We start from the raw sequence: 23,537 nt of genomic DNA, 5'->3' as shown, positions 1-23,537 counted from the left end.
TCCATTACTTATATCTTTGCTCTTGTGTTTTTAGTTTTCGAATGGCTGAAAAAAAACTATTTGAATATTGCTTCAGCAGCTGGAACGACCTGTCGGATCTTGTTACAGGTGCTAAACCAAAATAGCAAGTGCTGTTCGAGGGGAGGGGTTTATCGAATGGTCAATTGTGCTAAAATGACTCTTTCGAAGTGACACATTTGAAATTGCAACATTTGCTGCCAACCCTTGGTTTGTCATTTCCTTGGAGCATAAAAGCCACACTCATGCAACTACAGACCACAGAAAAGGTCAACCATTTACTTTCCTTTTGTTAATAAAGGCCTTTGAAGAAGCCAGACCATGTTGTGACAAATCCCAGCCTTTCTTTGATTGTCAAACCTTGCTATGCATTACATTTACCCGCCGAAATATTAAAGTGATGTAGCCTATACATGAATGCATCATTAATCATCATCCATGTATAATGTGCATTATTCTGAAATGGGCTATTCTGCAAAATTAGTACTTTACGAATATTTTGATGCAGACACTTCCTATTTTGAATGAAGTCAAATTTTAATGCATGGCTTTGAATAATAACATGACATTTATACACTGTGGCATCGAATTTTCTACTGAATTAAAAGGTCTGAGCCTACTCACACCACGGCTGCCCAGCGACACCCGCAGGTGGGGTTGTGCGGTGTTACTACCAGGCGTCTCCTTTGGGGTGTAGTGGGATTTGGGAATCCCTGGGTCTGAATCCAGTCCGGGTTTTCCGCCCTGCTCCCGGCCACCTTATCCGTAGCACTATGTGTCTCTGTGTGAGAGAAGCCGACTCTTGTTTACAGCAGAGATTCCACGGAGGAGCGCGGACCCACAGCCTGCGTTAACTGAGGGCGAACCGTTGGATTTCAGCCTCTGGATATACACGCAGCGGGAGTTTCCGTTTTCTCTCTTTTTATGAGGATAAAGACCAAACGCGAAACATACGCAAAGGGCAACTCCTTGTGGACACATTCTCCCTCCCAACCCCAGCTGAGGTCGTCTAGCAGGAGAGCTGGAGACCCATTCTCTTGCGTGGCACAAGTCTGGTGTTTTCTTTCAGCTGCAAATCCCGACTGACGGCAGAGATAAGTCCGACCCGAGGAGCTGGACAATTGGGTTATAAAGCGACTTCTCACCGAGGGCCAGGACTGCTTTGTGGGGATCGAGAGCCTGTGCTGGTTAAATGGCATAAGCAAAAAAAAAAAAGAAGGGGAAAAAAGGGTTTTCATTCATTTTTCAACCTCGCAGCCACCACCCCTGTGGATCTGGACGTGTTTTCTGCCCCATTCCTCCCCTCATACACAATCACGGGGATCCTTGTTAGCGACTGGCGTTAATTTATTATGGTGGGAAAGGATCCCAATAATAACATCTAGTCTGATATTTGTTGTGTTGTTATTACCAGGCCTGATCGCACTGTACGCGCACTGCTGTTTTCAAGAGATGGAGACTGAAGATGGGGATTACCATCATTTATCCAGTAAAATCACTGGCTTGTGTGCCATAACAGCCGACGTCAAAGTATCCTGTGATTGGCAAAAATAGCAGACTGTTTTATTTTTATTTTGTTCTTCAAAGGAATATCTTATCAAAGCGATTTTGTACACATTTATTTATATTTTTTTAGAGTAAATCCTGGAAGCCACGCATTTGCAGGCTGCCATAGAGTACCCCTTTAGGGCTACAGACATTTGTTTCCCCTCTTTTTCATATTCCTTTTTGAAGAGCTGGTGTGTATATTTTTCATTATTTTACTTCAATTCCATCCCTGCCTTTTTATTTTTTGAACATGAGATCTGACACACGGATGGGTAGCCCGACCTTGTTTTGGGGTCTGATGCTCTCTGTCTCTATCTGCATCTGGTCCACACATGGAGAGAGTAAGTCTTTTTTTTGTTTTCATATTTTGTTAAAGTTTATACATAATGTGCTTTTTTGTGTCTCAGTTCAACCTCTTGTAAAGCAGTCTTTTGCTGACGAGCGGGATACATAATGGGTTACACTGTGTTTATTGAAACAAAATGATGGGGAACACCTTCTCTTTTTTACCTCAGGTCTTAGATACTCAATACTACAAACCTAATGAGCATATAGCTCACCGACGTGCGCCTTTTACTTGCATATTAGCGGAGGACCATGTGGTACAGCTGCCCGTCAGGTTAACACGTTCAAGCAACATCTGCTTTATTGTGCGCAATGTCGCCACATTTGATGAAGCGGTTGTTTATCTAGAAACAGGTAGAGCTATAGACACACGTCGCCGTAATCTTCACGTCAGACATCCAGAGAGCAGAGGATGAATCTAGGGACCAGAGCTGAAGGTTACTACGACCATGTGGCCATTTTGCATTTCGTTGTGTGGCGTCGCTGCGCATGAAAATCCTCAATCAGACACAAACCTTAATTTGCTTCTTAAAATGCCATACATAAAAAAAAAAAAAACAACAACAACATGCAAATAAAATATTAAAAGGCTTACTTCAGCCGACTATGTTCACAAACAGCCGTGATTAAACATAGCTTATTGTCGGAAGTAATGATGTTGTCCAAACCCCTTTCTCATTAAACTATAGGCAACTACTCTGCGTGCAGCTATGTGTGTAGCGTCAATTAATGCAAGCCATAACATACAGGAGCTCCTGAGTGCGGGCGCGTTTCCCATCCAGTCCTAACATCATGTTTTCACTCTGTTAATAAAACACTAGAGATGAAAAATGACAAGACAGAGACGCGTATTGAAAAACAACACAGAGGAGTAGGTGAATGTTTTTTTTATTTTCAAATTTTAGAGGTTTTATTTTCTCTGTTAAGATTTCCGTTTGAGTGCTTTATGTACTTTACGAACCAATAACAGACTTGCACTGATTATTTCTCATGGAATCCCCTAAAATGTAGGCGCTTTTCAAAGTACTTTCTGTTTAGTCATGTTAAATGTCCTCAACTTTTTACCCATTTCAGTGCCCTCGCTGTTATTTCAATGTTTTGTTTTGATGGTTTAAAATGTAGAATGTGCTCATCAATGCTTCAGCGAGCATATTGCACATGTCTCATCTAATCTAAAGCAATTTGAAGTAATCTCATCTAATATAGCAGCTGGAATCAAGGTTTTTTTTTTTTTTTTGCCAATGCTATAATAGAACGACTGGGAATTCACAATTCATTGCTCAGCATATAAAGGCCTATACAGCCCTTTAAAAGAAAGTTCTCCAACTGCTTGGTGATGATGTAAACTATTAGGCTTTTCAGTTGAATCTCTCTAAATACCATGTTGGGCAAAGATAATACCAAACTAATCTGTCTTTAAAAAAATCTTAGCCCAAAACAAACTGTAATTTTAAAAACGATTTAGCCAATTTTGGTATAACGTCTGTCATACTACTTCCACTTTAAAACTTCTTCAAAGTCACATTCCTTTTGAACTAAGAGAAGTTTAATGTGTTTATTTCAATTTACAGTCATTGGACTGCTGCTCAGTAGACATCAAGACCCCTCCAGTTCCACCTTGAGCCCAGAGATTGTGTGTCTGCGTAACCTGGGTGGCATGATTTTTTTTTTGTGTGTGTGTGTTTAGGGCGTTGCATCACTTCCGTACTAATTTGCCTGTTTCCTGAGAGGACATGTGGGATGGTGGAGACAACTTGACATGGGAGGGAGACATGTAGACTGACCTCTATTAGCATTCAAATAGAAGAAAAAACTGTTTTCGTCCTACTGACCAGTGGTCCGACCTCAGCCATGTGGGGGTGCGTTTCTGTGCACCCTCCTGAGTTAGTGAGACACCCATGAACGCAGCAGGGGCCTGGGAGACAAGTGGTTTCCCTCAGATCTTGATGCTTTGTGGTGTATAATACATCAGGCTTTTCAGAACAAAGCATTCATAGACAAAGACTGTGGTGAATATCAAGACAGGGATGAGTCTTACCAGTTTATTGCTTGGGGATGATGTTTACTTCACTGGGCTGCAGAGAGTCAAAATATATCTATCATCACTTAGTGGAAAAACACAGATATCCAAGAGCTCCATTAGGTGTTGAAAACCTTTTTTTTTTTCTCTCTTATTCATTTTGATAATCTGTCCACACCAATAATATCTAATTAAGATCCCTTTTAACTCTCACCACAAGTAAACTTTCCATGCCGTGGCTTCCAGGTGTATGCAGCAAACAAGTCTCTAAAAGGGAGAGAGCGTGAGGTAGATAGAGACTCGATGTTTAGAAATGTGCAAAAATACACTTGCAAGAGCAACAGACTTGGTTCTGTTGATTGGAAGAGTAGAGAGTTTGTGAACTGTTTTATTGGCTTTTGCTGTTCGTACGGAGCGGTCTCCTGTACAGACCGATGCGCTTAACTTCATCACTTGGCATCACTACTATTAGGGTTATAAATAGATATGTCACCAACAACATTGGCGCAGGGGTTGTGTGAGTACAGGCACCCTCTGTCCCGTTCCATGAGGGCACACCAGTGTTCTTGTGCAGTTATTTATGAAGGGACATGTTGCTCCGGAAAACTTGAATGGCTGCATAAATAATCGAACGTCAGCAAGCATTGTCCTTGACAGGCATCCCTCCCACCACTCCATTTGGGGTATGGCTTGTTGCAGTACTCTCCTTGTTGTGATCCGGCAAGTGGCTCAGATATATATATATATATTTTTTAATTAAACAAATTGCACATGTAAAAGTTCACAAACAAATTAGAAACACTGCAACATGCATACATTCAAACTAGCGTGCCAGAGGGGCAAGTGGCTCAGATATGACTGCTGTAACTCTACTCCAAGGTGCCCCAATCCATCTTGTGACTGGGGCTACACGGTTACATGCACTCCCCCCAGCCTTCCACCATGCGTTCCCTTCCCCTATTCCTGGCTTGGCTGGATGCAGGAATGCCTTGTATCCCCCCCCCCCCACTGCCAAGTGTAGTGAGTGTTCATAGCCCTATGGTGTGTGTACTAGTTTGTTTGTGTGCATGCATGTGAGTTTATTGTGCAGCTCTCTGTGTGTACTGCAGCAGGACTCGGCGTGACAGCCTGAGTCAGTGGCGTGCCCCTGTGTAAGGATGTGAAAGTGTGTCACTGGGCTAGTTTGTGAGAGTGCAGTCAAATGCTGTCCTGCAGCTCCTCCAGGCTGCCAGCTGAGGTTTACAATGCTTAATTAAACACGTTATTTCAAGTGGCCTGCTTTGGATTTGCTCAAACGCAGTCTCCGGCCAACCGCACATACATCATCATTGGCTGCCGTTTTATTGGCCTGTGGAGCATTGTACAATTTATGAGATGATTGCAAATGTTAGCTCTTCCAATGGATGGCACTTGGTGTATCAGTTGAAAGCTGTTCATCAAGAACTGAATGTGGATCTGTCCCGAGTGGAGAATTCATCAGCCAAAGATTAATCTCAGAGGTGTTTTCAGAATCTCAGCGAGAAACCTCTTCGTTGTTTCATGTTTCGTTGTTTCAATCGTCAGGTCATCACTTGGTTATTTGTGTTTAATGAAGGATAAAGGAAGACTGTAAATGCTGAGGTGCAAGTTGTATTTGTATATGCATGTGATTTTCAGCATAGGTGCATGAAATATAGCAATACACTGTCATAAAGGGCTATAGCTTCAGATTAAATCTATTCATTAGGAGAACGCCTGAAATGATGCTTTATTATTCACTTTACTTTGTTTTCTTTTATGGATTTCATTCTTATACACCAGAGAGGCCATGTAGTGAACCTGGCAGAAACTTGTGTTTCTATTCACAAACGGCTGCATCACAAGCAGTGGTATCAAAAATAATTGTGGGGTGACTCCAAGAAAGGATGTTATGCTACAACATAGCCAAGAAAGTAATACATTTATCACCACTTAAATTTAAATGCTGATAAAGTTCCTCAATTTTCCCCTCTCTTACTTTGTAAGTTTCCTGCAGCGTCAATATATCCTTGCAGACATTAACCCTAAATAGAAATCCCTGCAAACCATATTTCACTGCAATCGAGCAGTAAATGAAATGTGGTTGTTTATAATGATCACGTTTTACTGTTCATGTACAGTATAGAGTATGTTGCCTCCTGCCCTACCCTTATTCTGGGAGAGGAGGGGGTGGTCTTTGCGAGACATTTGTTGTGATGGAGAGTGTAATGTTACTGTTTGGGGTTTTGGTGAAATCTGAGCCACAGTGTTTGAAGTATGGTCCACTGAGGGGAAGTGGCCCACCAGACCGCTGGTCAGATGACTTCCAGTGTGCTGGGGATTAGGGCCAGTTGATGTGACAGGTGTGAGGGGATATGACCACACAGTGACCAGCTCCCTCACTGCAACAGCAACTGGATTTTAGTGGGACATTTTTGTGCCGGTTGTTCTAGTTCAGTGAGTTAAATCTTTCTAACATTTGTTCATGCCATATATGCATCTATGTGCACCTCTCATAAGTAGAAGAAGATGCTTTGTGATTGCCTATGGACTAGATCTGAATGTTGAGTTGAAAAAATCAAATCTACTAAAAATTAAAACAACGTACATTTGACACTTTTATTATATGTATATTATATTACATATAATCATAACAAACATGTCTCTCAATTAGTACTGACTTTGATATATTGTTTAAGAAGGATGATGTCAAACACAAGATAAGACATTTTAACATTTTCTTTCATACAAGATGCATATTTTTAAAATATTTCCTACACCAGACATTTTCAATCTTTGGGTGCGTTTGCACCCATGTTGGGGTCACACAACATGCAGACAGTGTGGCATTCTCAAAACTGATAAAGCTGTATTTGTTTGATATGGTTTTAATTGGATTGTTTTTTTTTTTATATATAGCATATTATAAATATCTCAGTGGAGCTCTCTCAATGCTACAGAATACAACTATACTCAAATTCTAAAATGTTACAAATAATAGTGGTTTTACTATATTCTCCAGTAGAAGTACTTAATATTTGCAGGCCCCAGTGTGATACTTTATCGTTTTTCGACATAATCAAAAACTAATATAGTTACTCGCATAATAACTCTTCAGAGGAATCTTCCTGATAACCTTCATGGAGTTTACAGCTGGATGTCTGAAAAAGAACAACATTCTGTTTTCCCACAATGCTAAGTGAGTCTCTGGCCTTTTGATAAACATTACGACATGTGGTCTGAAAGTCATTTTTCTGCAAAGCCAAAACTATGATTTAGTTTATTTACATATAAGGTGTTTACTGAATCAGAATCGCAGTTTATGTGAAGTTAAGATAAACAGTGACCATTAGCTTTGCCTTGATTTGACTGACTTAGGGTCATGTTTGAGTGTGTGTGTGTGTGTGTGTGTGTGCATGTGTGGTGACATTTCCCTGGAGGGCCAGGGCAAGGTTTATCAATCATAAACATGAGCCGATGGATCGCATTACGCTGTGGAGATACGTGTGTTTACTCAGCAGTGTGAAGAGCAAAGAGAGACAGGAGGGAGAGACAGACGCATGTATGCCGGCATATCCCTCTTTGTGGACACTGCTGCTAAAAGCATCACATCACTCCTTGGTCATTATTATATGTCAGCGCTTTCATTTTTTTTCCCCACCACTTCTTCCTGTTTATGTAGCAATAAATAAAGGGTTTGGTATTCACATTTGATTCATGCATTGTTGTCTTCACGACAAATGGATTCACTGGAAAGAACCGGAGAAGCCTGGAGGCTTAGGCTACAGCCACATGAATATGTTTCCGTTTAAAACCGGGTATTTTAGTTTTGAGGCAACATCCTACTCAATCCTTTTCCAAGGAAATGATTGGCATTCCTGGTACTTAACATGTCTAATGAGTAGAACAAGGGAATCACAAAGAGGAGGCGTTTCTTTCATTGTGCTTTCCTTTGCTCTATTCTTCTCTCTTTCTATTCAGCAGTTTTTAGTATAAATCAATTAGAGGTAGTGGTAAAAGACACAGGAATACATTTAATGCATTTAGCAGTTTCTGTTGGTTGTGTTTTTACACCAGTAGGATGGCCTCCGATAGAAACGCATGGCAGAAACCTTATCTCTCTTTTGTCACAGTGTCTTTCCGCTCCCCCTCCCATTCTCTGGTCAGATGCCGCCTGATTTTATTAATGCCCTCATCAGGAAGTGGGGCCTAGAGTCTCTCTTTACCAACAAACAAATTAGTCTTTGTATTGGAGTGGCTCCACCCCCTCCTCCCTCTCCCTCTCACTCCGGCTGCTGGAGAAGCTGGGAGAAAATTCTGAATGAAACAAAGAAGACATGCAGTTCGATGGCTCACAAGTGGAGCCCAGGGGCATTGGTGTTGATTGGAGAAAGTAAATACTGTTTTCTTGTGGAGTAATCGTTTCCGCTCTAAATTTGGAGAAGTGAAAGACCCCGACAGGACCAAATATAGCCCACTCACGCACATAAACAATGCAGCTTCTATTTTTGGCAGGATAGTCTGAACAAAGAACCTCAAACATTGCCTTTTTTTGTTAAGTTAATTTACTCACAGGGACATTTTGAGAGCACTTACACATCATATGGTTGAATAAATACCGAGGAGAGGTCACTTATGTCTTTTTTTGAAATCTCTACAACCATTTTAGAAAGACATCTGGTGGCACAGTGTTTATTTTAGGACTAGAAACAGTTCAGCTCTTTGCGTTATCCCTAGTGATTTGACAAGGATCAAAGACTCCCATTGAAAACATGCCTGTTTGTCTCTTGGACCGGCCGCTGTGACAGTGTCTCTCACTGCGATGGCGTCCTAAGCCTCTGTAAGAACATAACAGGTTTAACCAAGGAGCTCATATGTCAAGGCATTTCCTGTGCTGAGTGGTGAACCTTCTTTTAGACAGTTCAAAATATTATGCAACCTGTTAGCTTCAGTGCCAATTCTGTAACTATATAAGTCATTTATTGTTCATAAATAGTTAATGCAATGCATGTATTTATGTAAGGGAGTTTAGAGATTTTTACCTGTTAGGTTTTAAAGAAAAACTTTTCAGCTCGGTGGCATTTGAGCAGTGATTCTTAAACATGAGTAGGCTTGAACCTCAGGAGGTACAGTTGCTTGGAGGTATGTGGAAAGATTGCATAGCAGCTCAACTAAGAATTTTAATCACTAATTGAAAATATACCTCCACATAATGAGTCAGCTGTAACACCTGTGTTGCAATTGAGAGTGCAGAACTAGTTAAGAAGCAAGTGAGGTGGCTCGTGACTGGCTCGGGCGGACGTGTGGGCGGGACCTCGATACCGCCGCTCCGCCGCTGGCCATTAATAACGTCAGAAACTCAAAATGGCGAAAGTGTAGACGCATAGTCTACTTTACAGTCAACTAGGGTTACAACAGGTAGCTGTATAATGGCTAAATAGTTAAAATAGTTAGCTAAAAGTAAAGGTTTATTAGTTAAAATACTTAACGTTAGCTAAAAGTAAAGGTTAAACCGGTCAGCGTTGGCTAAAAGTAAATAGTTCCCGTTAACTCAAAATATTTGGTTAATGGTCAAAGCAGTGAGTGAAAAATAATTGCTGAAAATGGTTGGTTAGCTAACAATAATGTATAAATGATTAAAACTTCTAATGTTCCCACTCCAAGAGGTACGAATGCATACAGCATGAAAGCAATTCATAAAACTTATTTGCAACATGACAGTGGTACTAGATCTCACTTCCTTAGACAAGGCTGTGAAGGTATATCAGACAAACAAGGTAATGGAACCACTGCATTAACGCACAATAACATTATGAGAATATCATCTACCGTTAATTCCCAGGTGTAGTAATTGATATGCACGATTAGAGGGAGAGTTGATTGTTATCAATAATAAATGGTGTGTGTGTGTGTGTGTGTGTGTGTGTGTGTTTTGAGAGCGCTCCAGGCACTGGTTTCAAGTGTTGTTTTCCGAGGACAGAGGAATGGCTTATTCAAATGCTGGGGTTATCTGAGGTGACAGACACAACATTTTACAGGGAAAGGTTTGCATTTGATGTGATGGATAGAGATACAGAGGGTGTATCAACGTGTTAACCTGTGAACGTCCACGTGAAACTAAATAACAAGTCACCTCTATATTAAAAGTCTCTTTTACCTCAGCTGACCCCGATGACACATCTCTTTTGTGCTATGCCACATGACTGAGGGAACACAAACTTCTTTTATTCAATGTAGCTTGAAGTATGATTTCCTTTTTCAGAGCTCTGTATTATTTGTATGTATGACATGTTGCCAGCAAAGTACCAGCCTCACCATCTTGACTAACACGATTATATGCCTCAAGAAGATTATTATTATAATAAAAATATTTTGGCAAAAGTGATCTGCATGAAGCATTGCTGTATTTCCTACCAAACATTTCTGTTCAATTCATTTCTGATACAACAGAAAATAAATGTCGTCTTTCTCTGTCTATTCCAGTCTGTGGTCCCAGTATCGACATCCGAAATGACATCAGCGAGTTCAGGCGGCTGGAGAACTGTACGGTGGTGGAGGGCTACCTGCAGATCCTCCTCATCAACGACAAGACCAACAACATCCACCAGGAGGCCTTTCGCTCCCTTAGTTTCCCAAAGCTGGCCGTCATCACTGACTACCTGCTGCTGTTTCGTGTCTCGGGCCTGGACAGCCTCAGCATGCTCTTCCCCAACCTGAGTGTCATACGTGGGCGCAATCTCTTCTACAACTATGCCCTGGTGATCTACGAGATGACCAGCCTGAAGGACATCGGCCTGTACAACCTAAGGAACATCACCCGGGGAGCCATGCGGATCGAAAAGAACCCTGAGCTCTGCTACCTAGACTCAGTGGACTGGTCTCTTATTATGGATGCTGAGTTCAACAACGTTATCAATGGGAATAAGAAGGCAGAGGAGTGTGACAATGTCTGCCCAGGCATCATGGAGGATAACCCTCTTTGTCAGAGGACGTCATTCAATGACAACTACGACTACCGCTGTTGGACCTCCAGCCAGTGCCAGAAAGGTAACGTCTATTCTGTTTTTGTTTTATACTTTATCCCAGCACATGATGTTGAGAAAGAACAAAGCAGCTTTAAATGTTATATTTGCCAAATGCATTTAGATTTTGTACGGCGGTGTGCAACATTTTGGGATACAGTAAATGTGGATGTGACTTTGATCAATGTAGGTGGTTTCCAGTCTTATAAACATTCTGAAATTGTGCATTTTTTCACTGGCGAACAAATCCCATGAATCTATGCAGTGTTTTTCCTTCATTTCCGTCAGGCTGCAGGATTGTCCACGGGCCAGTGCAAACATTTCCTCTCTGTTCATTATGTAGACCTTGTCTTTAGATCAGGCTATTTGTGGAGTGAAGGATGGCTGCAATATAGAGCACCGGGTATTAGAAAGGCATACTCAGTTGAGGTTAACGTTGCTCTGCCAAGAAATGAGCTAGTCTACCTGTCTGGACCATGTCAGTTAAATATTTGCCTGAGGGACTTTTTGCAATTCATGAAAAGGGGTATATTGAAGAATTTGGGGGAGGGTCATCCTTGTATAACTTCGGCCCCGCGGTAGGGTCATGCATTTTTAAAAACAGTTCAGAGGAGGGTCATATCATCTATCCATATTCGCACGGCTCTCAAGGCGAGTGAAGCAGCTTGTAGCAACATTACATATCTTCACCGCTCTTACTCTCTCAGATTACAGACTGAGAGACAGCTTGTGCATTTTGATTAGAAATTGGGACGACCAGATCAGCTGTCTCATGTCTCTTCAAAACTACTGTAGCAGGCAGTTCAATCCTTTTTTAAAATGTACTCCTGCAGCCTGTTTGACACAGACAGACTAAGCTGAGCTATTGGTGAAATGTTCCGTTCTTCCTTACATAAAATCCAACTATTTTTTAAATATCATGTTTCTTTAGCTGTATCGCCTTTCATGCAGCTATTATGAAGATATCCAGCCCCTAGTTGTTTCCTTAGGCCATCTATGCTTTGTTTTTTAACATTTCTCCAAGGGTGAAGAGGATTTGCAGAGGTTGTTTTGATCAGTGTCGAATTCCTTCACAGACTGCACTTAAGAATAACACACAATTCCCTATCTCACCAGTGGAAATGGTAATCACAAAAAATCGGAAAAGACTATTAACATATCTTTAAATCTTTTTACAAATACACAAAGGAATTAAAGCATATTAATGGTGCTTCAATTTCATTAGCTGTCTGTATCATAAATATCACAAAAAAGTGCCAGTGCTAGAGGTATTTTAGAGGTTTTTATTACATGTAGAAATGATTAATGAAATGCCTTTCAGATGCCGACAACAAGATATAACAGGACAAGTTATGGTCTTCCATCTTTCTGCTGCTTTGCTTTGATAGATGTTTTTTATTTGAGGTTTGGATGGTGATGTTGGATCAATGCTGTGTCGTCAGGGTTGCGTACTATTTCCCTTTCATTTCTTAATTTGCCATTAACACTTTGGTACTTGAGAGGGACTGGCCTCTTATATTTCCCTCTCTCTTGAGTCTGAATATCCATACTGTATTGTGGAGTAAAAAAAAGATTCATAGATAAATGTTTTTTTTGGTGAAAAGGAATATATAAACTAAGACCTTTTGGCATAGAAAACTTGTTTCAGACTGCTGCTGCGGGCCATTTTCTCTGTCCTATTATCATCTGTCTGAAATAATGGTGGGAAAATGTCCCTAAAGCCCTTTTCGATTACAGACCTGTGTACAGCTCCCATGGTCAGTTGGGAGTCTTAAACACCACCCTCCTCCACCCCTGGGGACCCTCAGAACAAATAGTGGAAATCAAGCTTGTGTCCTTTTCCTGGTGATAATGTCCCTCTCTATAGAAAAGCTATGGTGTTTATTGTTATGCCTCTGTTTTTTCTTGTCTCCTACATTTTGCTTTATTTGCTAAACGCTACATTGTGAATGACCTTCAAGTCACGTCTGCTCTTCCCACACTAGATACTATGTAGTGTTTTGCAGTCTGTTGTTCTCACATGCCGGACTTCAGAGGCAGAGCAGGAGTATTGTTTGAACCAGTTCACTTCTCTGTGAGGCCCAGGCCGAGGTCAGGGTGATTGCATTCATCTAGAGGGCCCTGAGGTCTCAAGGCTGCAGATAAAGGCTCCGGGGAGCAACACAGTGGGAAAAAAAGGAGGAGTTACTGATTCCATAACAGAACAGAATGAAGCTAGAGCAAGTCTATGAGGTCTGTAAATATTCCAGGCTTCATGCAAAGATAACATTTCTCACCCTGTCTTTTTATGGCTTGATGTGTCTACCTCTCTCCTTCCTGCTTAAGATTCCTCTCTCCTCCCTCCACCCCTCTGCGTAATTGTCTTGTTTTTCTCCAGTACAGATGTTCCTTCAAGGGCATTCAGTGGTTTTATAGTCAATATGGCCCGGTCTCCTCTTTAATTACACTACATGAGGAGGGAGCTCTGTCTGCCTAGCACATTACTTTAGCCTCCGGGCCTTAAGTGCTTCACAGGGCAACAACAAAACTCCTCTTTCCACATGATGCCAAAACTGTGGGAAAAAAGTATCTGGTATACCAGATACTTTTTTCCCACAACAGTTTTGGGTGTATTAGATGTGTATATATATGATGCTGGACAGAAACGAACAACTGAAAGGTTAATTCTGTGCATGTGGCTGGATGGAAGTGAGTGGGAGTGACTGTGTGTAGGGATGTGCAGATTGGAGCGGAGGTTCTGGGTGCTTTTTAGTGGCAGGCAGCGATGCGAAGAGAGGCCCTGACTGAGGAGCCATGTGCAGAACGAGGGTGCACTGAGGGGAAATGTCAGACAAATGTCAAGTATACATATACAAGCTCAACAGCAAGCTCTCACTAAAGCGCAGTGCTTGGTGGGTTGAAAATGTGCCCACGTCACTCCCCCTTTTCTGCCCCCCCCCCCCCATGCTTCCTCCTAAATCCTCCCTGTATTCCCTGCTGCTGCTTTCCCCACTTCGTACCATGTCTGTCTGTTTCTTCCTCACTAACGTTTTCCACTTCACTTAGCCTCAGCCTTGATCTGAACTCCGTTTATCCTTGTCAGTTTTTCTGCTAGTGTTTCCTCTATTTTCACCTCACTCTTTTCTGCAGGGCTTATCAGGGGCTGTTAACAGCTCTGGCTGTCAGATATCTCTGCTCTGTTTACTTGTCAGGAGACACTCTCTCATCACTGCAGCGGTCACAGCCAGCTGGCTTGTTTGGCCAAGCCGTGGATCCTTTGACATAGCACACTGTTTGCTTTGAGTTTTGGGGGGACCCCATGACTGAAAACTGGCCTGCTTCAAATAGCCCTCTCAGGTCTCCGTGTCTGTGTTTTCTGCAGACAGGCCTCCCTTCTGCCCCTGAACCCGAGCCAAAGCCAGATAGACAAGAGGCTTTAAAATTAGGTAGACGAGCAGGAAACCATGCTGCTGTGTCCATGCCAGTCTCAGGGCAGGTTAGTCTTCATACCTCCACGAGGAAGCACACACTTTCACACACGGTAGTCCTCACATAGCTCACATGTTTTCTTATGTTATAGAATACTAACTTACTGTAGGTTGTCTGATTTTAAGGAATATCACGTGCTGAATATTGTATTTTGATATCAATAGAAAATGTCAGAAGATAAGTCTGACTGTGAATGTTTAATGAATCAAAAAATTCCAAATACTGACACTGCCTTTGCTTTTTGATAAAGCAAAACTTGGTTGGAATTGGTGCAGCAGTGTCAGTTTGAATTTTAGCGTCTGCCCTCTAGTGATGTAAGGTGAAATGTGACGTAAGGAGACCTGCTGTCCTGTTGTGCCACAGACAGTCTGTGCTCTGTGTATCCTCGTAGTGAAGAAATGCAGCAAAGCACTGGCCCGGGAGACTTTTGCATTTGATAATATGTTTACTCCCTCCTTGCCAGAGACCCACTTGATATCTCTGGTCTGAGTGCTCTGACCTAAGGCCACTTCACAGTAGGATAAAAATTTGTGTTTTAGAGTATGTATTTTTTTACTCTTTCTGCTCCTTTTTTCTACATTTTGATATCTTTTGATAGAGTTGATAAGGCTGTCAATATTCAATTGTTTTTATTATTGTCAACAAATCCAATAAAAGAACCAAAACCAACAATCTTTTTCTTAATGCCTTCTGATTTCCCTCCACTGTCTGTGGCACTCTGCCCTAACCCCACTGGTAAGATGGGAAATATGGCCATTTACAAAAACAAGGCTATGTCATTTTCTTTTAAAGCTGTAGGTCTTAGCAAATGTTATTTGAGATTTATTGACGATAAGAAAAATACACTATCACAAGACTTATCTTTTAAAACAGCAGAGTTACATCCATCTAATTGTTAACAGCATTTTCATTTTATTCTATTTTCCCTGTTGGTTGTTTTCCTGGTTCTCGGTGCTAATTAATTAATTCAGAATGTTATTGACAAGAACATGATTTAATCAGAAAACAGAATGTAAATCCTCCTTCCCCTCAGAGGCTTTTGTAAATTGATTTCTGGAGCTACCACATAGCTCATGCTTGTTGTTGTCAAGATTAGTTGCAGAAAGATCGTACTGAGTAGAAATTAGGCTCCGTTTGTGCCGGCTAAGAGCTAGATTTATTGACACTTAAGGAATAAGGCATGTATGTTAAGTGTGGTGGAATGAGTCTGCCCCTTTAAGCATATAAGGTAGAAATTCCTGACGGCTTACTCATTGCAGTTGAACTTGTGAGAGGATAGAGAGGGGGAAATACACAGCACATGCTGTATGTGCTGACCACATGTGCAGGGCCATACAGAGACTATTTGTTGGCAATAAGACGGAGCTAAACTGATGGTGGGGATGATATTGATGTAGGTCTATGTTCTGTTTGATTGAGGTGACTGTGCACCAAGGCGGGCCGAGTTCTTATGATCATCTGTCAGTCGTTCTTTGTTTAACCAACATGCAACAGCAGACACACGGAAGCTTTTAAATAGTTAATGGCTTTTCTGAAGCTTATCAAAGTCCTGTGGTCATAGGGACAGGATGCAGGAAAGGGCTCAAATTCCGGTCTTGACAGTCCGATGCTTTCCTGGGCCCACATTCGGCACCGTGACTCAGTACTCGTACATCTGATGTTTCCACCCAGCACGAGCCGCTCGCCTGCGCTCTGCTCCATTTTGTACAGAGCTTAGGCAGCGTGCCAGTGTTAGTGCCAGAGAGATGGCACTCATGTCAATCAGGCTCATTCATTCCTGCCCTGCCACAACCACCAGACTAAACATGGAATAATCACATCCGTCATGTTCCCCACTAGCATGCTCTTATTTTCTTTTTGTTCATCGGTGTGGTTCCCGGCGTCCTGGGAAAGGAGAAACCGGGCCTGTGCTTCTTAACTGCCCGACATTTCAACCCTTTCTACGTTAGTGTAGACGCGGACCTTGTAGGTAACTGCAGGAGGTTGAATTCAACACGTGAGACACAGTTATCCTGTTCAGTTAACTCTGGTTTGTTTGAGCACACGCCCTTGTCTCTGATATTTCCCCGGAGGACTGGGAACTATTGATTTAGTGTTACAACTCCATGGTGTCATTGAAATAAATACATTACACTAGAGAAAGCAGACAAAGCTCCCTTCACGGCAGCCTTTGCTCTCTTTGTGCTCTTAGAGGCTTATGTCTTTATAAACAGTGGTCCAAGGGCAAGAGAAGCGACAACAGGCTGTCAATAGGGTTCTGTGTGTTTGCGTGTCAGACAAAGAGCGTGGACACAACAGCGTCTATTGTTGTTCCTTAACTGCTGCTCCTTCAGCTGCGGTATACCGTACTTCAAAGGGGAAATGTCTGACATCTTATCTATTCATTAATTATTGACTGCCAGTATATTGCCTACACGTGTTGATAGTGAAGTGTAAAGTAACAACAACTTTGCTAGTAAATCTAAAATGAGCAAATACTATTCATAGTAGCAAAGGTTGTTATAATAGCAAACAGGCTGTAATGCTCGTGTTAAAGCTATATCAGCAAATTATATTAGCATTTTATAAATGAATACATATTATTTAAATATTTTGGTGCTTATTTTCTTGCAGGGATATCTCGGTACAGTCGGACATCTCATATCTGTACAGTAAATATGAAGCTACAATATAAAAGCACAATTCAGTTTTTGCATGAACAAATACACAAAGGGTTAATTCTTGAGCTTAGAGGTGCTGGTTGTTACGTTTGGCCGGAGCCGTGCTAGCTGTTTCCCCCTGTTACCAGTCTTAATGCTAAGCTAGGCTAACTGCATTTAGCTTCATTTTTAACAGACAGATATGCTAATGGTATCAATGTGCTTATTTAACTCTCTGCAAGAGCATGAATACATATTTTACAAATGTGTTAATACTGAGTAATCATGGTACTCGTCATGGTACTCGTCAAAACTTTAAAGGGTGTTTCATAGTTAATAGCCATGTCAGCAAATTTGAGTTTGTGAGAACACCTGCAAACAACAGGCAGTAGAGTCCTTTCCCATTGCCAGTAGATGTGTATGCCTTTCTGTTTTTTTTATTCTGGTGTGTCGCGTTCAACATCACATCAACGCTGGAAAACAGGGTTAGTAAACAGAGAACAGCAGCATGGAGGCCAGTGAAAATGTTGGTTACTTATTTTGTTAAGTATCTGTTACCTATTCAGTCTCTCTTTAAACTTGATGCAGACTAATTTGGAACCACGTTCGGGCGCAGCTTAGACAGAATTTGTGGCCAAGATGACAAAGAAAGGGGCTGAAATTAGCGTGTCCACCCGAGTGTCATGTTTCTATCACTGCCGAGCAGAGCTGGAGCCGATAAATACCCGTGACTACTGTAAAGTTACCTGTCCCAGGAATGAATGCTGATTGTAACCTTTCCCACTAAAGACAAAAACCAGATGTTAGTGGGTGTTTGTGGGTATTTAGTCAAGTGGGAAAGGGGCTTAATTCAGTTTTTCTTTTCATCTATCGAAGATCTAATAGCATATTAACTACAACCATTAGCTGTCAATTCTAATGTGAACAGAAAATACTAAAATAATGCATTTGTGATTGCTTCTTTGTGTGTGTGTGTGTGTGTTTTCTCTCTCGGTACATTCCATCTACATCCCTGCACCCCCCGTCCTCCGTCTCTTTTCCTGGCCTTTGCCACATTTTCTCCCATCTAGGTCACATTCATAAATGTAAATCTTGGGAAGTGTTACCAGCCGATGTTATTACATTCACCCAAAACAGAAACCTTCTTCACTCAGTATAACCTTAGCCCTCGTAAAGCAAGGGGAAAAACTCTGTTTGGTTACAAATTGTTTTTCTGCTCGATTGCTTTTATTGGTTGCCTTTGGACTTTTGAGAGGCCTGGAGCACGAGTGGCAAGTGTGATTGGTCAGAATGGAATTCTTTTGCTTCTCGCTTGAATTTGTTTTGACTTCCTCCCAAATGCAAAATTGTTACATATTAAATTTGCCTCACTGCTCGAGTAGAGTGTGGTGAAATTCATGAAAAGCCACAGACACGTGTCGCCTGCTGTTGCTAACTTTTAATGTCAACAGCAGTGTCTTTCCCTGCATAGTTTCAATTTGATTATTGCAAGTTAGCAAAGTTCATTCATGATGACATGGCAATACAGTGTGTTATTGTCCATGTATGAACAGCAGGGCTTATTGTCCATTGATGGCCTGCGCCGTGAGTTTATCCGACTCCTGTCCACTGTGGCCTACAAAGGACTCCTCTCAAAGCACTGACAGATTGGCCTCTTTCCCTAAGTTTCCTCTTAATAGCTTTGATTGACTAAAATAGGACCCGTGTTTCAAGCTGCTAGCCTCCAAAGACACTGACTGACACACCTGCACACAGACACTCATGCACACACACATATACTCAACTTATGCCAAGACTGTGTGTGCCCGCTGTGACTGTGCCTGCTGTGTTTGTCTTTGTGTGTGTGTGTGTGTGTGTGTGTGTCTGTGTGAATGTATGTGCCAGCCCAGTGTGTAGTGCGTCACCAGCCTGCTTGATGCCTATTTGAGCCACCCAGTGCCTCTGGTGATAGGCTGCCTGCTGCCTTCTGGCTGTACAGCTCTGAAGCTGTGACTCATCCTTTGCTCTCACCACTCATTCATAAATCCGCGTGAATAGTATAACTTCCTCTCACAGAGCCGGGGGGCCCCCCGGCTCTGTGAGAGGAAGTTATGAGAGGTTCCCTTCACTCATGCTCTAAATGGCAGGAAGGATGAGGTCTATCACCGCCTTTTAGTGACACCTTTCAGGGAGGACGAGTGCCCACGCCCGCTGTCTGTGCCTGCCCTTGGCGCCTGATCCGTGCCTCTGTCTGCTTGCCTGCATGCCCCGGCTCTATCCCTCCATATAGTGCAGGCCAGACCAGCCATTTACTCACTACTGGGCTGGCTTGATTGCTTCCTGGGAGATAATGTGCCATGCCTGCAAGTAAGCTCTGAGAGGATGGGTTGATTCCACAGTGGAAAAAAACCCCAGATCTCCTGCAGAGGTGAGGATGTACGCTGGCATACCGCAGAGAGATGAGAGTGTCATGCTTTGCCAGAATAGTTAGTCAGGTTCACTGAGGTCATAGAGACACACAACAGGGGAAGAAAATAGAGGAGCAGTGTGTGTGTGTGTGTGTGTGTGTGTGTGTGTGTGTGTGTGCGTGTGTGGTAAGTAGGTGAGGGGGGGGAGGGGGATGGGGATCCGATCTACTCTCTCAACCCTTTCCTCCACACGTGGCTGAAATGTGTGTCTCTTTGAAAACAGATCCACTTCCCATGGGCATGTCAGTGTATCTTGTTTTAAAGCTTTGTGCACAGGTACTACATAAGCTGGCAGGTACACACAAAGTTTGAATAGGGATACATCTTGTAATCAAATCTAGAAAAGTAATTGTACAATAAGTAAAGAACAGTTATTGTATTCTGCAGCTGCTTAGCTCAGGATGCATCATGAATCTAATGGGTGTGGTGTGTGTGTGTGTGTGTGTGTGTGTGTGTGTGTGTGTGTGTACTATCTATAAAAGAGATATCATGCAGGCCTCAGCGTGCCAGCAGTGTTTTGCCGTCCGTTCTTTTTTTGAGCATGTGCACAGTGAGGAGATAAAAGAACATCATAAAATTTCAAAGGTAATCTCATGAATTACACAGCTAAATGAAAGGCCTGGGACAACAGCACACTTCCCCTCAAACCCTTTCTTTCAGTTCCCTCTTAGCCAGCATCAAGATTGACGTTATGTTTGCTCCAAACAAAGTTTTGATCATGTCAACCTTTCACAAATCTTCCCCCGTATATCTTTATCTTTTAGTGTCAACAATCCATAAAGCAGCCTGGCTCGTCTTTTGTCATTAATCTGCTTTTTGTCAATGACCTTGACCATGCCTGCCCCCCCCCCTCTCTTCAGCTTGTTTTGGTGGGATCCCCAGGGCCTAGTGCAGTTGTCAGCACGCAGCCTAATGGGCACAGGTGGCTGGGGCTCCTCGGCCTTCTCCAGCCCTCTTGGCAGAACATCAGCTCCTTGGCCGTCCGCCTCAATGGGCCACTCAAACACAGCAATCACCAGTTGGTGCTTTGTCAGCATTGGGGTGGCCCAGGATGAAATATGGCTCTCAACTTTGAAATATGGCTCCTCCTGTAGAGAAATCCAGCAGCGTGTGAAGCGCCACACACGAGCTATGTAGTGCCAGAATTCAGTGCATTTCCTTCATCCTGTAGACGCGGATGCAAACGTGTTTTTATTCACGTTGACTCTCAAAGTGATGACATGTTGCTGGGTCATCCCTGGTTCCCTCATCACTGGCCACATCGGAGCATAGTCCGAGAAGGGATAGGGCGGGCGGGGGGGTGGTTCGGTTGAGGAGAAACTGTACAGCTGTACTGCACTACGCAGCAGTCAGACAGCGGCTTGTTACTGTGTCAGATAAATATAGAGGTCTCTGGAGCTCCCCACTGCAGCCCTATCTCTGCCTGCTGCTTGGGGGGAAGGAAAGGCCGCGTCACCTGGGAGCTGCCACTATCCTCATTCATCCTCGCTAAATTGGCTTTAGACTCGCAGGACTTTAAAGATTATTGTGACTCTATGGTGGCAGATAGGGTAAGGTAAGTTGACAGTACAATTATGTCTGTCAATACGTATGTACTGTTTTCCTGTAACCCAACAGGACACCTGCATGACAACACGGTGCTGACCCATAATGAGATCATCAGAGAGATTTGTCCTGTAGGCTGGGGATGTGATAAGAATAATTAACATGACTTATATAAAGCAATGTAGCAACTGTATGCAAAGTACCATATAAAATAATGTATAATTTGTCATCAGGTGGACATTACTTCACTATATTTATTTACATTGCAAGTAGCTGCTATATTGATGCTCTGAATATCTCATTGAGAACCTTTAACGATGATAAATGATAATATTGCATATTATCTTAGCCCTCATTTAAGCCTGCTGGATGTATGCGCGAGGATCTTCTGCTCAACGATGAGCTTGCTTACCGATGTAAGGAACTCATTGACCCCGACTCTTTGTTTGTGTGTGTTTCGATGCTATGCATCTCCCTATGGCAGCCGGGCTCCTCAGGTCTGCTGTGCTGATAGAGCATAGTGGATGCTAGGTGGAGGTGCATTAGCACTCCTTTCATCTGTTCCGTCCTCTTGTGTGTGATGAGAGCGCATTTGTTGATAAGCGTCCAGCAGGCCTTTTGAAGTCCCAGTCTGGACTCGTCCACCTTCAGTTCAAACGCCCCCCCACCCCACACCACCCACTCCCATTAGTGCATCAATTACAGAGACAAGGCTTGCAGGGCTTGTTTGCACTTGAGTGTGCGTCAGGAATTCTCTCTCTCTCTCTCTCTCTCTCTGTCTCTGTCTCTGTGGCTGCCTGATAAACATGACAGACACTAGCCCACAGCGTGCATGTAAACACCGCCCATTCTCATTCATATTTTATTACTCACACTCAGCGTAGCCTTTCCTCGCTAGTGGCCAGCTTGCTTTGGCTTTTGTTCTGTTACACCTCTCTATTTAACTGTGATGTGGTTGGGAACTGCCATGACTTGCTGTTGATGACTAAGTCTAAATCCACCCGCCCACCATGATCCGGTAAAAAAATTCACTTATGTATTTGCTGTGTTGTGGTCCGTGTCCCGGCCCTTCCCAGCAGTGAGACACTGTTCGGTCCCATATGTAGTGTTGTGAGCACTTTTCCAGACCAGACATGTACTTGCTTGTAAAAAGCTTGTTTTTTGCATTCCACCTACCTCCCTGCATAATATATGGTATTATCTTCCAAGCCTTTTCTTTCCTTCTCCCTTCCTCCGCCTGTGTGTGGGGTAATGACACAGATGCTCCTATTTAGGAAAACCCCTTGAACTTCATCCTGCTTTGACTTACTTTGTTGTTTTTCCCAGCCGGTAATGGATGGACCACAACATTTTTGTTTATCTGCTGTTTATGCTTGTAGCTACAGTATGGACGTACATCAAAGACATCAGATTCAATTTAAAAACAGTAGTGTGTCGTTCTTTCTCTACATGGAAATAGCCTAATGTAAAGAGGAGAGCCACATTCCTTTTCATATATCCAAATGCTACATTAGTGCAAGCCTGTCTCTGTTTCTTACGTTACAGTGAACCAAACTAACAAGTCTTTTGTTACTTCTCTTTGGTTCCTGATGCCTCTATTGCCTCATTTCCACTGCATGGTTTAGCTTGACTGGACTCAACTCACCTTTGGTACGAGGTCCTTTTTCCTCTTTCATTTTTCACTGCAGATAGTAGCCCCTCATTGTAGGTGTAGTTTCAGCTGATTGCCATAGCGAAACTGCGTGAAACGACTGATATCATCTTCAACACACCACTCCAAACAAGTAAACAGAACGGAGGAACGTCTGCACTCCGTCAATTGTATAGTGTAGTTTTTGCTGGCTGGCGTTTTCAAAATCTGGGTCGAGAACAAAAAACATTGTGGTCGCTAATGACAGTAACTTGGCTATTCTAAAAATGGTGGGTTTGTACAGGACGTACCGTGTAGCGCGAGTGACGATTGTTTTTGACCACTTAGTTGTCTGCAGTGTTTTAACTCCACCTTCAAGTAACCACTTAGCCCGCTTGGAACCTCGACTGAGGTGGTAACAATGAAAGTACCAACTCCTATCCACAACTATTGCTATTGGAAAACAAAAAAAGAGGAAGTTCAGTTGAGTAGAAACATGCCGTACCAAGTGGAAATTTTGCATATGACGGCAACACTTTGTACCTTTTATATGTTTCATTAACTGTACAGGGTGTGTTGCTATTTTTTTTTCTTCTTTGTGTCCTTTTCAATGCAGGAAAATACCGAACTTTCTGTTAAGAAATAATAGAATAGCTGAATCTGAATGGTTGTTGTGAAACATCAACATTCCAGACATGCTTTTGACATTTCTTTGTTTATGAGGCTTTATCCAAATCGGATTGGAGGTCATAACTCTGTTTGAGAGCTCAAACACAAAAGAACAGTTTTCACGCCAACTTTTTAATGATCTAAGATTACATTTATTTACATTTACTACAGATGTGGGTCATTCCCCCC

The 23,537-nt window shown here is 42.5% G+C and overlaps 1 protein-coding gene across 1 annotated transcript in view; it reads left to right on the top strand.

The window, feature by feature from the left end:
• Positions 1-787: 787 nt before the first annotated feature.
• The window catches only part of igf1ra (insulin-like growth factor 1a receptor), a 73,220-nt gene continuing 50,470 nt past the window's right edge, over positions 788-23,537 (top strand). The window contains exons 1-2 of the mRNA XM_031869532.1: positions 788-1,907; positions 10,412-10,975. Coding sequence (XP_031725392.1) covers positions 1,817-1,907; positions 10,412-10,975 — 655 coding nt within the window. The 5' untranslated portion in view covers positions 788-1,816. The remainder of the gene's footprint in view (positions 1,908-10,411; positions 10,976-23,537) is intronic.

The sequence above is a fragment of the Anarrhichthys ocellatus genome, unplaced genomic scaffold (assembly GCF_004355925.1).
Source record: "Anarrhichthys ocellatus isolate YVR2014 unplaced genomic scaffold, GSC_Weel_1.0 scaffold2, whole genome shotgun sequence".
In the NCBI taxonomy this organism is placed as follows: Eukaryota; Metazoa; Chordata; class Actinopteri; order Perciformes; family Anarhichadidae; genus Anarrhichthys; species Anarrhichthys ocellatus.
The sequence above is the reverse complement of the archived record's forward strand: the minus strand, read 5'-3'. Positions and strand labels throughout refer to the sequence as shown.